We start from the raw sequence: 14598 nt of genomic DNA on the forward strand, positions 1-14598 counted from the left end.
TCACAAATATGCAGGACACAGCAGGAAGCTATAACCATTGGGATTTTTTTTTTAACTGAGATCCATTCTTGTGAGTAAACAACGTCAGTGTCCCTTAAATCCACCAAAAGCACATTCAACTGTCATTCTGCACCTCCTGAGCTGGTAGTCAACTCTTTCCTTGGTGCTATTGAGGTGGCTGGTTTACAGCTTCATGAGCCGGGGACAAGGGGTAGGCTGGGTCCTCCAGGATCACTATTGGCAATTCAACATCACCATAGCTAATTTGGCAGTTGGGCAAGAAAGTCTCTGTTTGTAGCTTTCTGAACAGTCCTGTGTTCTTAAAGATGCAAGCATCATTGACCTTCCATGACCGGCTAAAATTGATGTCAGTGAAGCATCCCCAGCAATCCACCAATGCTTGAATAACCATAAAAAAATAGCCCTTTCTGTTGATATACTCTGTGGCAAGGTGGTCTGGTACCAAAATAGGGATGTGTGTGCTGTCTATTGCTCCACGGCAGTTTGGGATCCCCACTGCTGAAAATCCATCCACTATGTCCTACACATTGCTGAGTGTCACAGTCCTGCATAGCAAGAGATGATTAATGGCCCTGCACACTTGCATGACAACAGACCCCACAGTGGATTTTCCATCTCCAAAATGACTTCCCAATGATTGGTAGCAATCCGGCTCTGCGAGTTTCCACAGTGCAATTGCCACTAGCTTCTCTACTGCCACTACAACTCTCATTTTGGTGTCCCTGCACTGGAGGTCTGGGGCGCGCTCGGCACACACATCCAGAAATGGGACCTTGTACATTTGAAAGTTCTACAGCCAATGCTCCTCATTCCAAGCCTGTATTACGATGCAATCCCATGCAGATACAATACTCCACCATCAGCAGCTGCTCTGTGAATGCCATTAACAACCTTGAATTGTTTCTTTCTATGTCCCTCAGCAATTTGTCCTCCGATAACTCATCATGTTCCCTGCTCATTCAGTTCTTCTTACAGCTCTGCCAATACTGGAGGAATGCGTGTCCTGTGCTTGTAATGCTTATAACAATAGTGGAGAGCTCCATGCAACTGTCAGGGTACGTCTACACTACGGGATTATTCCGATTTTACATAGACCTGTTGTGTAAAACAGATTGTATAAAGTCGGGTGCACGCGGCCACACTAAGCACATTAATTCGGCGGTGTGCGTCCAAGTACCGAGGCTAGCATCGATTTCCGGAGTGTTGCATTGTGGGTAGCTATCCCATAGTTCCCGCAGTCTCCCCCGCCCATTGGAATGCTGGGTTGAGATCCCAGTGCCTGATGGGGCAAAAAACATTGCCGCTGGTGCTTCTGGGTACAGCCTCACCCCTCCCTCCATGAAAGCAGCAGCAGCCAACCGTTTTGGGCCTTTTTTCCTGGGTGAACTGCGCAGATGCCATTCCACGGCAAGCATGGACCCTGCTGAGCTCAAGACAGCAATCATGGACGTTTTAAACACCTCGCGCATTCTCGTGCAGTCAATGCTGAACCGGGACCTGCAAAGCCAGGCGAGGAGGCGGCGGCTATGGCAGCATGGCGACGAGAGTGATGAGGACATGGACACAGAATTCTGTCAAACTGCGGTCCCCTGCGCTTTGGAGATCCTGCTGGTAATGGGCCAGGTTCTAGCCATTGAACGCCGATTTTGGGCCCGGGAAACAAGCACAGACTGGTGGGACCGCATTGTGTTGCAGGTGTGGGACAATTCCCAGTGGCTGCGAAACTTTCGCATGCGTAAGGGCACTTTCATGGAACTTTGTGACTTGTTTCCCCTGCCCTGAAGCACCAGAATACCAAGATGAGAACAGCCCTCACTGTTGAGAAGCGAGTGGCAATAGCCCTCTGGAAGCTTGCAACGCCAGACAGCTACTGGTCAGTTGGGAATCAATTTGGAGTGGGCAAATCTACTATGGCAGCTGCTGTGATGCAAGTAGCCAAAGCAATCACTAAGCTGCTGCTACGAAAGGTAGTGACTCTGGGAAATGTACAGGTCATAGTGGATGGCTTTGCTGCAATGGGATTCCCTAACTGTGGTGGGGCGATAGATGGAACCCATATCCCTATCTTGGCACCGGAGCACCAGGGCACCCAATACATAAACCGCAAGGGGTACTTTTCCATGGTGCTGCAAGCACTGGTGGATCACAAGGGACATTTCACCAACATCCACGTGGGATGGCCGGGAAGGGTTCATGACGCTCACGTCTTCAGGAACACTACTCTGTTTAAATGGATGCAGCAAGGGAATTACTTCTCAGACCAGAAATTAACAGTTGGGGATGTTGAAATGCCTGTCGTTATCCTGGGGGACCCAGCCTACTCCTTGATGCCATGGCTCATGAAGCCATACACAGGCAGCCTGGACAGTAGTCAGGAGCTGTTCAACTACAGGCTGAGCAAGTGCAGAATGGTGGTAGAATGTGCATTTGGCTGTTTGCTGGCGCACATTACTGACTCGCTCAGACCTCAGCCAAACCAATGTCTCTGTGAGAGTAAGGGGGAGATCTTTATGGCGGGGTGGGAGGCTGAGGCAAATCACCTGGCCTCTGATTACGCACAGCCAGACACCAGGGTGATTAGAAGAGCACACCAGGAAGCGGTACGCATTAGAGAAGCTTTGAAAACCAGTTTCATCACCGGCCAGGGTACAGTCTGACTGTTGTGTTTGTTTCTCCTTGATGACCCCCCCACACTCGATTGACTCATTCCCTGTAAGCCACCTCCCCCACCCCCCCTTCGATCACAGCTTGCTTTCTAAGGAAATAAAGTCACTCTCGTTTAAAAATCATGTATTCTTTATTACTTAATTATAAAAAGAGGGAGAGAACTGACAAGGTAGCCCGGGTGGGGTTTGGGAGGAGAATAGTAGGGAAGGAAAAGGCCACTAAAAAAATTTCATAATAATGAGAGCCTTTTGGTTGGGCTGTCCACTGGGGTGGAGTGGGCGGGTGCACGGAGCCTACCCCCACGAGTTCTTACTCGTCTGCCGGGTGAGGAGGCTAAGGAAGATGGTGAGGGGGGAAGGTGGTTACACAGGGGCTGCAGCGGCACTTTGTGATCCTGCTGCCGTTCCTGAAGCTCCACCATACGCTGGAGCATGTCAGTTTGATCACGCAGCAGCCCCAGAGTTGCATCCCGCCACCGCTGATCTTCCTGCCACCACCTCTCATCTCGAGCATCTCTCCTCTCATCTCGAGCGTCTCTCCTGTCCTCACGTTCGTCCCTCCTGTCCTCACGTTCGTCCCTCCTGTCCTCACGGTCACTGGCATCTTTCCTGTACTTTGCTACCATGTCCTTCCACTCATTCAGATGAGCTCTTTCATTGCGGGTCACTTCCATGATTTCCGAAAACATTTCTTCTCGCGTCTTTTTTTTCCTCTGCCTTCTCTGAGATAGCCTTTGGGACGGAGTAGGGAGGCTTGAAAAATTTGCAGCTGCATGAGGGAGGGAAAAAAGGGAGAGAAGTATTTAAACAGATACATTTTTGAGAACAATGGTCATACTCTTTCACGGTGAACAACACTATTCACCTTACATAGCACATGTGTTTTCAGTACAAGGTCGCATTTTGCATCTTAATATTGAGTGCCTGCGGCTTTGGTGTTACAGATCACAGACACAGGTCCAGGCATCAGAATTCGGCTTGCATGCGGACATGATAAGTCATTGTCTTTCGTCTTCTGCAGCCTTCATCTATCCACCGCCCTCCTTTCCCAAATAGCAGGCAAAGCCCGTTGAGTGCTGCTTCTTTCCTGTTAATGTGCAGCAGCAGAAACCACCCCGTGGCTGGTATCATGGAAGATCACTGCTAAACACCACCCTTTCCCCCTCCCCTCCAACCGCATGGCTGGTAGCAGGAAAGATCCCTGCTAGCCAAACACGGAAAAGCTCAGCGCCAATCCCGCCCCCCCTCCCCCCGCTTTGCTACCTTCAGGGAAGGATTTCTTTTAAGCCACAGGCAAACAGCCCAGTAGGAATGGCCATTTCTGTTCCCTTACTTAAATTCCTGAATTTCAACCAGGTTACCATGAACGATATCACTCTCCTGAGGATAACACAGCGAGATAAAGAACGGATGTTGCTTGAATGCCAGCAATCACCGGGACCATACGCAGCTAGGCTTTGTCATGCAATGATACCAGATTACTTGCTACATGCATGGTGTGGTCAAGTGTCCTACCATGGAGGACGGAATAAAGCAGCGCTGCCCAGAAACCTTCTGCAAAGGCTTTTGGAGTACCTCCAGGAGAGGTTCATGGAGATGTCCCTGGAGGATTTCCGCTCCATCCCCAGACATGTTAACAGACTTTTCCAGTAACTGTACTGGCCGCGAATGCATCCCAAGTCCTCAGGGCAAATTAATAATTAAAAAACGCTTGCTTTTAAACCATGTCTTATATTTACAAGATACACTCACCAGAGGTCCCTTCTATGGCGTCATTGTCTGGGATAGTTGCTTGGGAGGGCTGGGAGGGTAATTCCGTCAGGGTGAGAAAAAGCTCCTGGCTGTTGGGGAGAACGGAGTGCTGTGTGCTCTTCACATGCTCGTCCTCCTCTTCCTCCTCCTCATCTTCCCCGTCCGCAGAATCCTCAGCCATGGCTGAGATTACCACCCCCAGATCAGAATCCACAGAGGGGGTGAGGTAGTGGTGGCGGACCCCCCTAGAATTGCATGCAGCTCAGCATAGAAGCGGTATGTTTTTGGCCCTGTCCCGGACTTTCTGTTTGCTTCTTTGGTTTTCTGGTAGGCTTGTCTGAGCTCCTTAACTTTTACACGGCATGTACTGAGTCCCTGGTGTGGCCTCTCTGCATCATGGCCTTGGAAATTTTTTCAAATGTTTTTTCATTTCGTCTTTTGGAACGGAGTTCTGTTAGCACAGAATCCTCTCCCCATACGGCGATCAGATCCAGTACCTCCCGTGCGGTCCATGCTGGAGCTCTTTTTCGATTCTCAGGAGACTGCATTGTTACCTGTGCTGATGAGCTCTGCGTGGTCACCTGTGCTGGTGAGCTCTCCACACTGGCCAAACAGGAAATTAAATTCAAAAGTTCGCAGGGCTTTTCCTGTCTACCTGGCCAGTGCATCCGAGTTCAGATGGCTTTCCAGAGCGGTCACAATGGTGCACTGTGGGATAGCTCCCGGAGGCCAATACCGTCGATTTGCGGCCACACTAACTGTAATCCGACATCTCAATACCAATTTGAGCGCTACTCCCCTCGTCGGGGAGGAGTACAGATATCGGTTTTAAGAGCCCTTTATATCGATATAAAGGGCCTCATTGTGTGGACGGGTGCAGGGTTAAATCGGTTTAACGCTGCTAAATTCGGTTTAAATGCATAGTGTAGACCAGGCCTCAGAGATGACTGACAGGGAGGATGGCTGTGTGGGTTAGTGGGATTTTTAAAAAAAGGTCTGAAAAGTATGGGATAATAGGTGACATTATGGGATGGAGGCAGTTGCATGCTGGGAGGTTAACCCCTCGCTCCCAGTCACTCCTGCACAACCCCTTTCTGCCCCACAATGCATTGCCAAAACTTTCCAAAAGACAGTGTGCTGGATGGTGTCAGGTTGCACACTGGGATACCGACCCATGGTGCACTGCACTGTGCATTGACACAAGCACTCCTGGTGAGTATGTGCAGCACTGACACAAGAAGACAAGTATGCATGAGTACAAGAGCTATACTAACTGTGGCAGTTTTATGCCAACATCACTTGTGTCGATCAAAGTTCATAGTGTAAACATGGCCCCACTCCTACATATTTAAAAAGTTTAAGGTCAGGTCTACACAAAGTTAAGTCATCCCAGCTACGTCCACACCCCTGAGTGATGCAGTTAAGCGGACCTAACCCCCGGAGTAGACCAGTGCTAAGTCAATTGAAAGATTCTTCCATTGACCTGGCAACCATCTCCTGGGGGAAATGGATTAACTATAGTGATGGGAGAACCTCTCCTGTTGCAGAAGTGAGTGTCTATACTGAAGCGCTGCAGCTGTACCACTGTAGCGTTTCAAGTGTAGACGAGCTCTAAGGGTACGTCTACACTACGGGATTATTCCGAATGTGCATAAACCGGTTTTGTAAAACAGAATTTATAAAATCGGGTGGAGCGCGGCCATACTAAGCACATTAAATCGGTGGTGTGCGTCCATGGTCCGTGGCTAGCGTCGATTTCTGGAGCGTTGCACTGTGGGTAGCTATTCCCTAGCTATCCCATAGTTCCCGCAGCCTCCCCCGCCCCTTGGAACTTCCGGGTTGAGATCCCAGTGCCTGATGGGGCAAAAATCATTGTCGCGGGTGGTTCTGGGTAAATGTCCTCAGTCACTCCTTCGTCTGGGAAAGCAACGGCAGACAAGCATTTCGCGCCTTTTTCCCCTGGATTGCCCTGGCAGATGCCATAGCATGGCAATCATGGAGCTTGTTTTGCCGTTTGTGACTCTCACCGTATGTGTACTAGATGCCGCTCACAGAGGCGATTCAGCAGCGCTACACAGAAGCATGCTTTTGCTTTTGCATGACAGCAGAGATGGTTACTAGCCATATTGCACCATCCAAACCCTTCCATAAATTGGAACTGAGGATGATCATGGCTACCAGTCCTTTTGTACCATTTGCTGCTAGTGCCCCTGGCCAATCAGCCAGGGGCGCAAAAGCCAAGATTGGTTACTAGCCATATTGCACCTTCCATCGTTTTGTACCATTAGCTGCTGTCATAAGTGCCCCTGGCCGATCAGCCAGGGGCGCAAAAGCAAAAATTGGGAATGACTCCCTGAGTCAATCCCTCCTTTTTGGTATCTAAAAATAGAATCAGTGCTGCCTAATATAGGCAAGTGTGCTAGAGAACCACCGTATCATAGAACCAGAGAGCACAGCTGCTCTGTGTCAGAGCCTGCAGAAATTATTATCTGTATGCTATTCACAGGGGGTGCTCCTGTAACAACCCCACCTGTTGATTCCGTTCTTCCCCCAGCCTTTCTTGGCTACCGTAGCATTGTCCCCCCACTTGTGTGATGAATTAATAAAGAATGCAGGAACTTGTTAGTGAGAAATGAGTGGAAGGCAGCCTCCAGCTGCTATGATAGTCCAGACAGGACATTAAGCAGTGTGTAGGAGAGAAGCCCAGCATCCCACTGCTAGTCCAGGGGCAACTGAATCTTTTCTTTACACATGAAGGGTGGGGGCTGATGGAGCTCAGCCCCCTGTTGCTATGATGAGGATGGTTACCAGCCATATTGCACCATCCATCCACCAGAAAAAATTAGGGCCAATAGGCTGATGACGAGGACGGTTACCAGTCCTTTTGTACCATCAGCTGAGGCTGATGATGAGGATGGATTTCCATCTTTTTGTACGATCAGCTTATGCTGATGATGAGGATGGATTTCCATCGTATTGTACCATCAGCCGCCCATGGCGGGGGGGGGGAGCAAGGATGTTGGTGTTGAGTGCTGCACTATCGCGTCTATCTGCAGCATTCAGTAAAGATAGGGTGACATGTAAAAGAGTCAGAGGATTGTTTTACCTTTCGCTTCTGGGGGTGGGTGGGGGGTGGGTGAGTAGATTGCCAAGCTATGCCCTGACCCGCGGACACTGTGTTTGACCCTAGAAGCATTTGGAGCTCAGCCAAGAATGCAAATAATTTTCGGAGGCTGCAGGAACTGTGGGATAGCTTCAGTCCTCCAGTCCATGCGCATCCATTTGATTCTTTGGCTTTCCGTTACGCTTGTCACGCTGCAGTGCGCTGAGTCCCTGCTATGGCGTCTGTCTGGAGATTTTTTAAAAAGGATTCTGAATTTCATCTTCTGTAACAGAGCGCTGATAGAACGGATTTGCCTGCCCTTACAGCGATCACATCCGCATGGTCCATGCGGGAGCTCTTTTTTTATTTTGATTTCGGACTGCATCGCCACCCGTGCTGATCGGAGCTCCACGCTGGGCAAACAGGAAATATTCAAAAGTTCGCGGGGCTTTTCCTGTTTACCTGACCACTGCATCCGAGTTCAGATTGCGGTCCAGAGCGGTCACTGGTGCACTGTGGGATAGCTCCCGGAGGCCAATACCGTCGATCAGCGTCCACACTAACCCTAATCCGATATGTTAATACCGATACTAGCGTTACTCCTCTCGTTAGGGAGGAGTACAGAAACCGGTTTAAAGAGCCATTAAAATCGATATAAGGTGCCTCCTAGTGTGGACGGTTTTGGCGTTAAATCGGTTTTACGCTCCTAAAACCGATTTAAACGCCTAGTGTAGACCAGGCTTCAGTTTAGCGGATGCTGTTTATCATCCTCCACAGTTACTGTTGAAATAGAAAGTATTTCTTTAATATTGTAAGACAAGAATATGCCATGCCGCTTCTTTACAAATACAGGACAGAAATATTTATTGAACACTTGTCCATTTTACCATCCCTGCCTAGTACTGGGTCTAGATCATTGTGGGGTTCCTCTAGTCCTGCTAATGATCTGATCACACATTATTCCTCATCCCCTCTCCCTGTAACCCCCCCATCCTTCCCTCCAATTATCCCCTGCCCCATTCCTGCCAATGCTTCCCCAAACCCAATCCACCCCTATAACTCCTCCTGCTTGTTCATCCTCTCCCCAAACTCTTCCATCCCCCCAACCCCCACCCAAGCCTTTCCATCCCTCCCACAACCCTCTCCCCAACCTCCTCCATTCCCCCATAAATAACCCCCTCCCCAACCCTTCTATCCCCCATAAATAACCCCCTCCCCAACCCTTCTATCCCCCATAAATAACCCCCTCCCCAAAGTCCCTCCAAACACCCCCGCCCCTCCCCATCCCCCTCTATCCTCCCCTAGACCCTTCTCCCCAAACCCCTGTGCCCCCCCCAAATCCCTCTACCCCCCCCCCCCCGACCACTCCCCCAACTCCTTCCCTCCTCTGGCGGCCCTCTCGGTCCCCTCAGGCGCGCTGCTCTCGGCACGGCACCCGGGCGGCGCCCCGACCCCTCGTAGCCGGGCTATTCTCTCGGCGAACCCCCCTCCCGCCGCAGGCTATTCCCCTCCATCGCCCCCTCCCCCCGCCGCAGCGCTCCGGACCCAAGATGGCCGCCGTGTCAGTTTGGGGCTTCGCCGCCGTCCGGCCTCCGGCTCGCGGTTTGCGTCTCTCGCAGGCCCCGGTAAGTGGCGTCGTCTCGGGCGCTCTTGGCTCCGGTGCCCGGCGCCGCGGGGGCCGAGGGCAGGCGGCTGGCCGGGCCCTGCCGCCCCAGGGAGCGGGAGGCCCGTTGGGTGCTCCAGGCCCCGCGGCCTGTTCCGGCCCCGCCGCCGCCGCCGCTCTGCGCCAAGCCCGGGCCCGGCCGCCCCGCGCCCCCGCAGCGCGCTCGAGCCCAGCAACCGAGGCGGCGGCGCCCACGGGAGGCCGCGGATGAGGCCGGCGGGGCGGGCCGCGGCGCTCGGGCTGAGTCGGCCTCCGACTGCGGCTCCTGGTAGCGCGGCTCAGGCGGGCCCGGCGATGCGGGAACACCGGTCCGGGCTGGGCTGCCTATTCTAGGGAGCGGCAGCGCGGTGCCCCCCTGGGGTGCCCTCTGCCGCTGGGGCCGGTGCCCGGATTCCCCGGGAGCGGAGTCCCTGCGCCCGAGCAGGGTCCAGGGGGTCCGGCCGGGGGCGCCATCCCGCGGGCTCTTCTGTGCTGTGGGCTGTCCTATAGCACGGGTGGGGAGCGGCTGTGACAGGTGCAGGGGTACTTGTCATGCAGCTGGAGAATGAGTGAGGGGCCGTCACCCCAGTGTGACACCAGCCTCAGCCTGGCCTCGCTGTTAAGAATGTCCTGATGGGAGATTGCAGGGTCCCTTTTCCCCCCGGGGTCCAGGTGTGGGGTGACTCAGAGGCATCCCCTGTCAGTTACAGTTTAAATAGAAAGGTGCAGCCAGATGTATGTGTGGTCATACCTACCCTTATGTCTGTTATAGTGGTCATACAACCCCTGTTTAAATACTGTTTTCCTTCTGTGTAGATTTTGTTTTAAGCAGAAGTTCTAAACTTCTACCTAGTTATTACACTTAAACCTGTATGTGGGGGACAGTGTAGATGATCTAATTTTCATGGTTGAAAATCCTTTGTTATTGGCAGATTTTCTAACAGTTATTAGAAAGCGGGATACCGGACAGAAGAGCTAGAGGTATTATGTTGACTAACTTGGAACTTATAAAACCTCTCCTATAAAAATGGTGAAGCTTTCAATAAACTGTTTACAACTCCTTGAATGTCAATGCAAGAGACAAAACGTACCATCTGCCTGTGGCAGTCGGAATCCTTTAGTTACTTTGTATTGAAGTTTCAAGCTAAGGCTATGTCTTCACAGCAAAATTAGGTATGTTTATTGCATCAGGATAGCTGTCATGATGTAAAATTGTAATGGAGATAAGGCACCAGGTAGTTTTTACCTTGATGTAGCTAACTGAGGTCAACCCTATATCTCCCACCTGGGAGTTACGTTGACTAGCTACATCCAGGCAGAAACTACAGTGCTTTGTCTCCAGTAGGATTTTACATTGTTAGCTGTCTTGATGTAAAATCCAAACTTTGTTTTTAAGTGAAGACATAGCCTAAGTGTTACTTCGGCATTGTTACAAAATGTGCTTCAAAACTTCAGTGATAGATTAGAAGAACTTACAATATTCTTGTATATTTGTGACTATACAAACTAGAATGGGACACTTGTGACTTTCTTTGTGGGCGTGACTATTTTCTCATTTTCTTTCAGATTTAATGTTCCAGGTTTCCTGATGTGAGATTGGAAATCCAAAGTTGAGGTGAGATGTGCTGAGTTCTTTACAACTTTGTGAAAACCTTGCTCTGGAGCTGTTGATGGATTTATTGAAAGCATGAAGAAATTCCTAACAGAATATATCATTTTTCTGCTTTCAGTTTAAAAATATTAATGTTTGAGAAACAGAGAGTAATTCAGCCCCAAAAACGTGTATGCTATGGTTAACTGGTTCCCATCCTCCAAAAATCTGTTTTCCCATGGTGTGAAGCTTATTCAGCATCGGGATAAAGGATAACGACTCTATGGATATACAGAATTCTTCACCATGGTAAAACTCGCTAACCCGCTGTATACGGAGTGGATTTTGGAGGCGATCAAAAAGGTGAAGAAGCAAAAACAACGCCCTTCAGAGGAGAGGATATGCAATGCAGTGTCTTCATCCCATGGTTTGGACCGTAAAACTGTTCTGGAACAACTAGAATTGAGTGTTAAAGATGGAACTATATTAAAAGTCTCCAACAAAGGTCTCAATTCCTACAAGGATCCTGATAATCCTGGGAGAATAGCACTTCCTAAACCTCGAAACCATGGAAAATTGGATGGTAAACCAAACGTGGACTGGAATAAACTGATCAAACGGGCAATTGAGGGCTTGGCAGAGTCCAGTGGTTCATCCTTGAAGAATATTGAACGCTTTTTGAAAGGTCAGAAGGATGTGTCTGCATTGTTTGGAGGTAGTGGCACTTCCATCTTTCACCAGCAATTGCGACTGGCTGTCAAGCGTGCTGTTGGCCATGGCAGACTCCTTAAAGATGGACCTTTGTACCAACTCAACACTAAAGCAGCCATCAATGCTGATGGGAAAGAGAGTTGTGAGTCTCTTTCCTGTCTGCCTCCAGTGTCGCTCCTTCCTCATGAAAAGGATAAGGTAAGAGCCAAGTATACACCAACATTTCCTTGGAGCTGATGAAACATGGTGATACAGGCTCAAAATTTGAGGTCACTCTCTTTAATATGTAACTGGTAAGTTGAAAATGGGCAGGAGACTTTGAGAACTCTGCAGCAAATGAATAGTTCTGTTTCTTCCCAGTTTCTGAGCATGAGCAGAGAAAACCTCATGGTTGGTAATTTGTGCCTGCCACTTGGAAACTGCAAATGACAAACTTCCCTCCCCAATATTCATGGTGTTGAATCAAAGGGTTGGTTGGAGACTCTCCAGAATACAAGGTTATGTTTGTCTGATATGTTTAACTCCATTTACATCAATAGGAAAAGCAGGGAATTATCCTCACATGCATTCAAATTGGATGGATTATAAAAAAGAAAAAAAAATCAATTTTATTTTTTAAATTTAGCTACCAGCCCAATTCACTATTTCGGACCTATTATTTTATTATTTATTTGTATTCTGATAGCATCTAGAAGCCCTAATCAGCTATCTGAGCCCTATTGTGCTAAGTGCTTTCAACGCACGCATGTAATGAATGACGATTCTTGCCTCAAAGAATTAAGTTTTAGCTTCTGAAAAGTCAACAGATGGATAGAGCAAATCGGGGAAGGGATGGAGGACAGAGAAAGTAATAGTGGAATGAACACTTTTAATGTATCTTAATGAAATCAAATGATTTATATTGTATCATAAAGAAACTCAGGTATGGACTCGTAAAATGAAACACTTATCTTCTGTGTTTTAGTGTCTCCTATTCTGTGCATATTTTTGGCCTGTTTCTTTCTATCCCTCTCCCTGTATAAGATTTTTGACCTCTCCAACTTCAAGATCAAGTTGGCAGTGTGAAATTGACACCCGGTTCAGTTCTTTCTTGCCCCTGTTTTACCACTGGGGATGTTATGTCAATGAGTTTGTTTTCAAGTAAAGACAAGAGTTGCCAACAAAGGATCCCTTTGTGCTGCAAGTCTCTAATGCCTTCTGCAACAGTGCTGAAAGTGACTTTGTCCCATCCACCCTACTGGCTAAATTATTTTCAACTGGGGGGGGTGGGTCTTGTTGCTGACATCCTTTTGTTACTGATGAGATCTCAATGCCTCTCTAATCAGCTTCACACTCCAGACAGGGTTCTTTCCTATCATCTTTACAAGCTTTGAGGCCTTAATGGCATTAGGAAGTTTCTTTTCTAAAATTTCCAACTACTGCTACCACTAGTAAAAATCCATCAATGACTGTACAGGTGAGAGTACTATTGTAAACAGAGCACTGTTACTTTCAGCACTGTGGGACATTGACCTGCACTGAATAGAATTAGAGAACAGTATACTTAATCCCTGTGGCTTCCTGGAGCTCTGTCTACTCTAGTCTAAGCTAATGTTCTTACTACTAGTAAAGACTGGTCTACAATTTTTTGTACTACTTTAACAATATCGGTTACTAAACCAAAATAGTTTCAGCAGTATGGAAACTGTGTATACACAAGCAGTAAAACCAGTAGCAGCTGAACCGATAGTAGTAACAGTGGGAAACTGTAGCACATCTTAGTGTCAGCTATCTGAGAGAGAATGTCTACGCTCTGGAGCTGGTTGTGTATTAATACTGTGGCATCAGTATTATCCTTCAGTGGGATTATTCCATGGCAGTGTCTTAAAATGAGGTTGTCTAAATGCAGTGAAGGAAAATATGGAATACCACAAATCCTGTGTCTTTTTTTTTTTTTGTCCCCCAAGTATATCCCCCAGTAAAACGTTAATGAAAAGTTCAATAAAGATGTTTAAAAATGTCCAACCCCCTCTAGAATTACAAACACATGCACTTCCTTGTAACTGCTCAGATCTGGGATTTCTCCTGTAACCTTTGCATTGGAGCTATGACAGAAAGTTCATCTGGCCATGTACTGAAGAAAACTATAATGACTAATCCTGCTGACTTTAACCATGCTCCTTCTTGAACTCCACAATGTTTCTCTTCAAATACTCTTGGCGTACACTGCATAACCCATGCTGAGTTTCTAACTAGCTTCACTAGGGTCATTACTGCCTGTCAGGGTGTGTTGTCTTGTTAGCATGTCTTCAAAGTTCTGCCAGTTCTAATTGGTCTGCAGGTCATGGTCATGACATAGTTAAAGACACAGGCATTTGGGTAACTGGGAGGGATGTACTTGTGATGTGACAAAGGCAGGACATCCAACTTCTTGTCTTGTATAGTAATAGTTACAATACATGCCAGCATGGCAAACCTTAAATAAATTTATTTGAATGTTAAAGGTTGAGAAAGATATTCTTTGTTTCTGTTGCCCTTTTGTTTTAATTAATATGATGTTTATTGTCATCACTGGAGACTTTAGTTCCTTTATCCACAGAACAAATACAGTACGAGTAATGGTAGTGCAGCATTCACCTTATAGCCTTTAACTTTGACATAGTGAGACCACTCAGATTGAGAAGAGCTCAGTCTCCATACTCAATTCAGGGCATGGATTTGCTGCTGAAACTATCAACAAGGTAGTTAATTACCCAAAGACCATAACTGAGTGTGTCAACACCGCAATTAAAAACCCACGGCTGACCCGTGTCAGCTGACTTGGACGCTGGGGCCATTTATTTGTGTGTAGACGTTTGGGCTCGGGCTGGAGCCCGAGCTCAGGGGTCCTGCGAGGGAGCATGGTCTCAGGGCCCAGGTTCCATCCCGAGCCTGAATATCTACGCTGCAATTAAATGGCTCCATAGCCCGAGCCTGAGTCAACTGACATGGGCCAGCCGTGGGTGTTTAATTTCAGTGTAATCATACCCTTTGAGTGTGAAGAACTGTCTAGTAGGAAATGACCTGAGACACAGTTTATTTCCTTTGTAGACCATGTGTGGAATAGCCATTAGTTGGTGATAACTTTCACCCA

The 14598-nt window shown here is 48.3% G+C and overlaps 1 protein-coding gene across 1 annotated transcript in view; it reads left to right on the forward strand.

Moving 5' to 3' along the window:
- Positions 1 to 9134: 9134 nt before the first annotated feature.
- KAT6A (lysine acetyltransferase 6A) overlaps positions 9135 to 14598 on the forward strand; it is a 76744-nt gene continuing 71280 nt past the window's right edge. Inside the window, exons 1-3 of the mRNA XM_045005004.1 lie at positions 9135 to 9167; positions 10751 to 10799; positions 10915 to 11684. Coding sequence (XP_044860939.1) covers positions 11082 to 11684 — 603 coding nt within the window. The 5' untranslated portion in view covers positions 9135 to 9167; positions 10751 to 10799; positions 10915 to 11081. The remainder of the gene's footprint in view (positions 9168 to 10750; positions 10800 to 10914; positions 11685 to 14598) is intronic.

This window comes from Mauremys mutica, chromosome 2 (genome assembly GCF_020497125.1).
Source record: "Mauremys mutica isolate MM-2020 ecotype Southern chromosome 2, ASM2049712v1, whole genome shotgun sequence".
Lineage (NCBI taxonomy): Eukaryota > Metazoa > Chordata > Testudines > Geoemydidae > Mauremys > Mauremys mutica.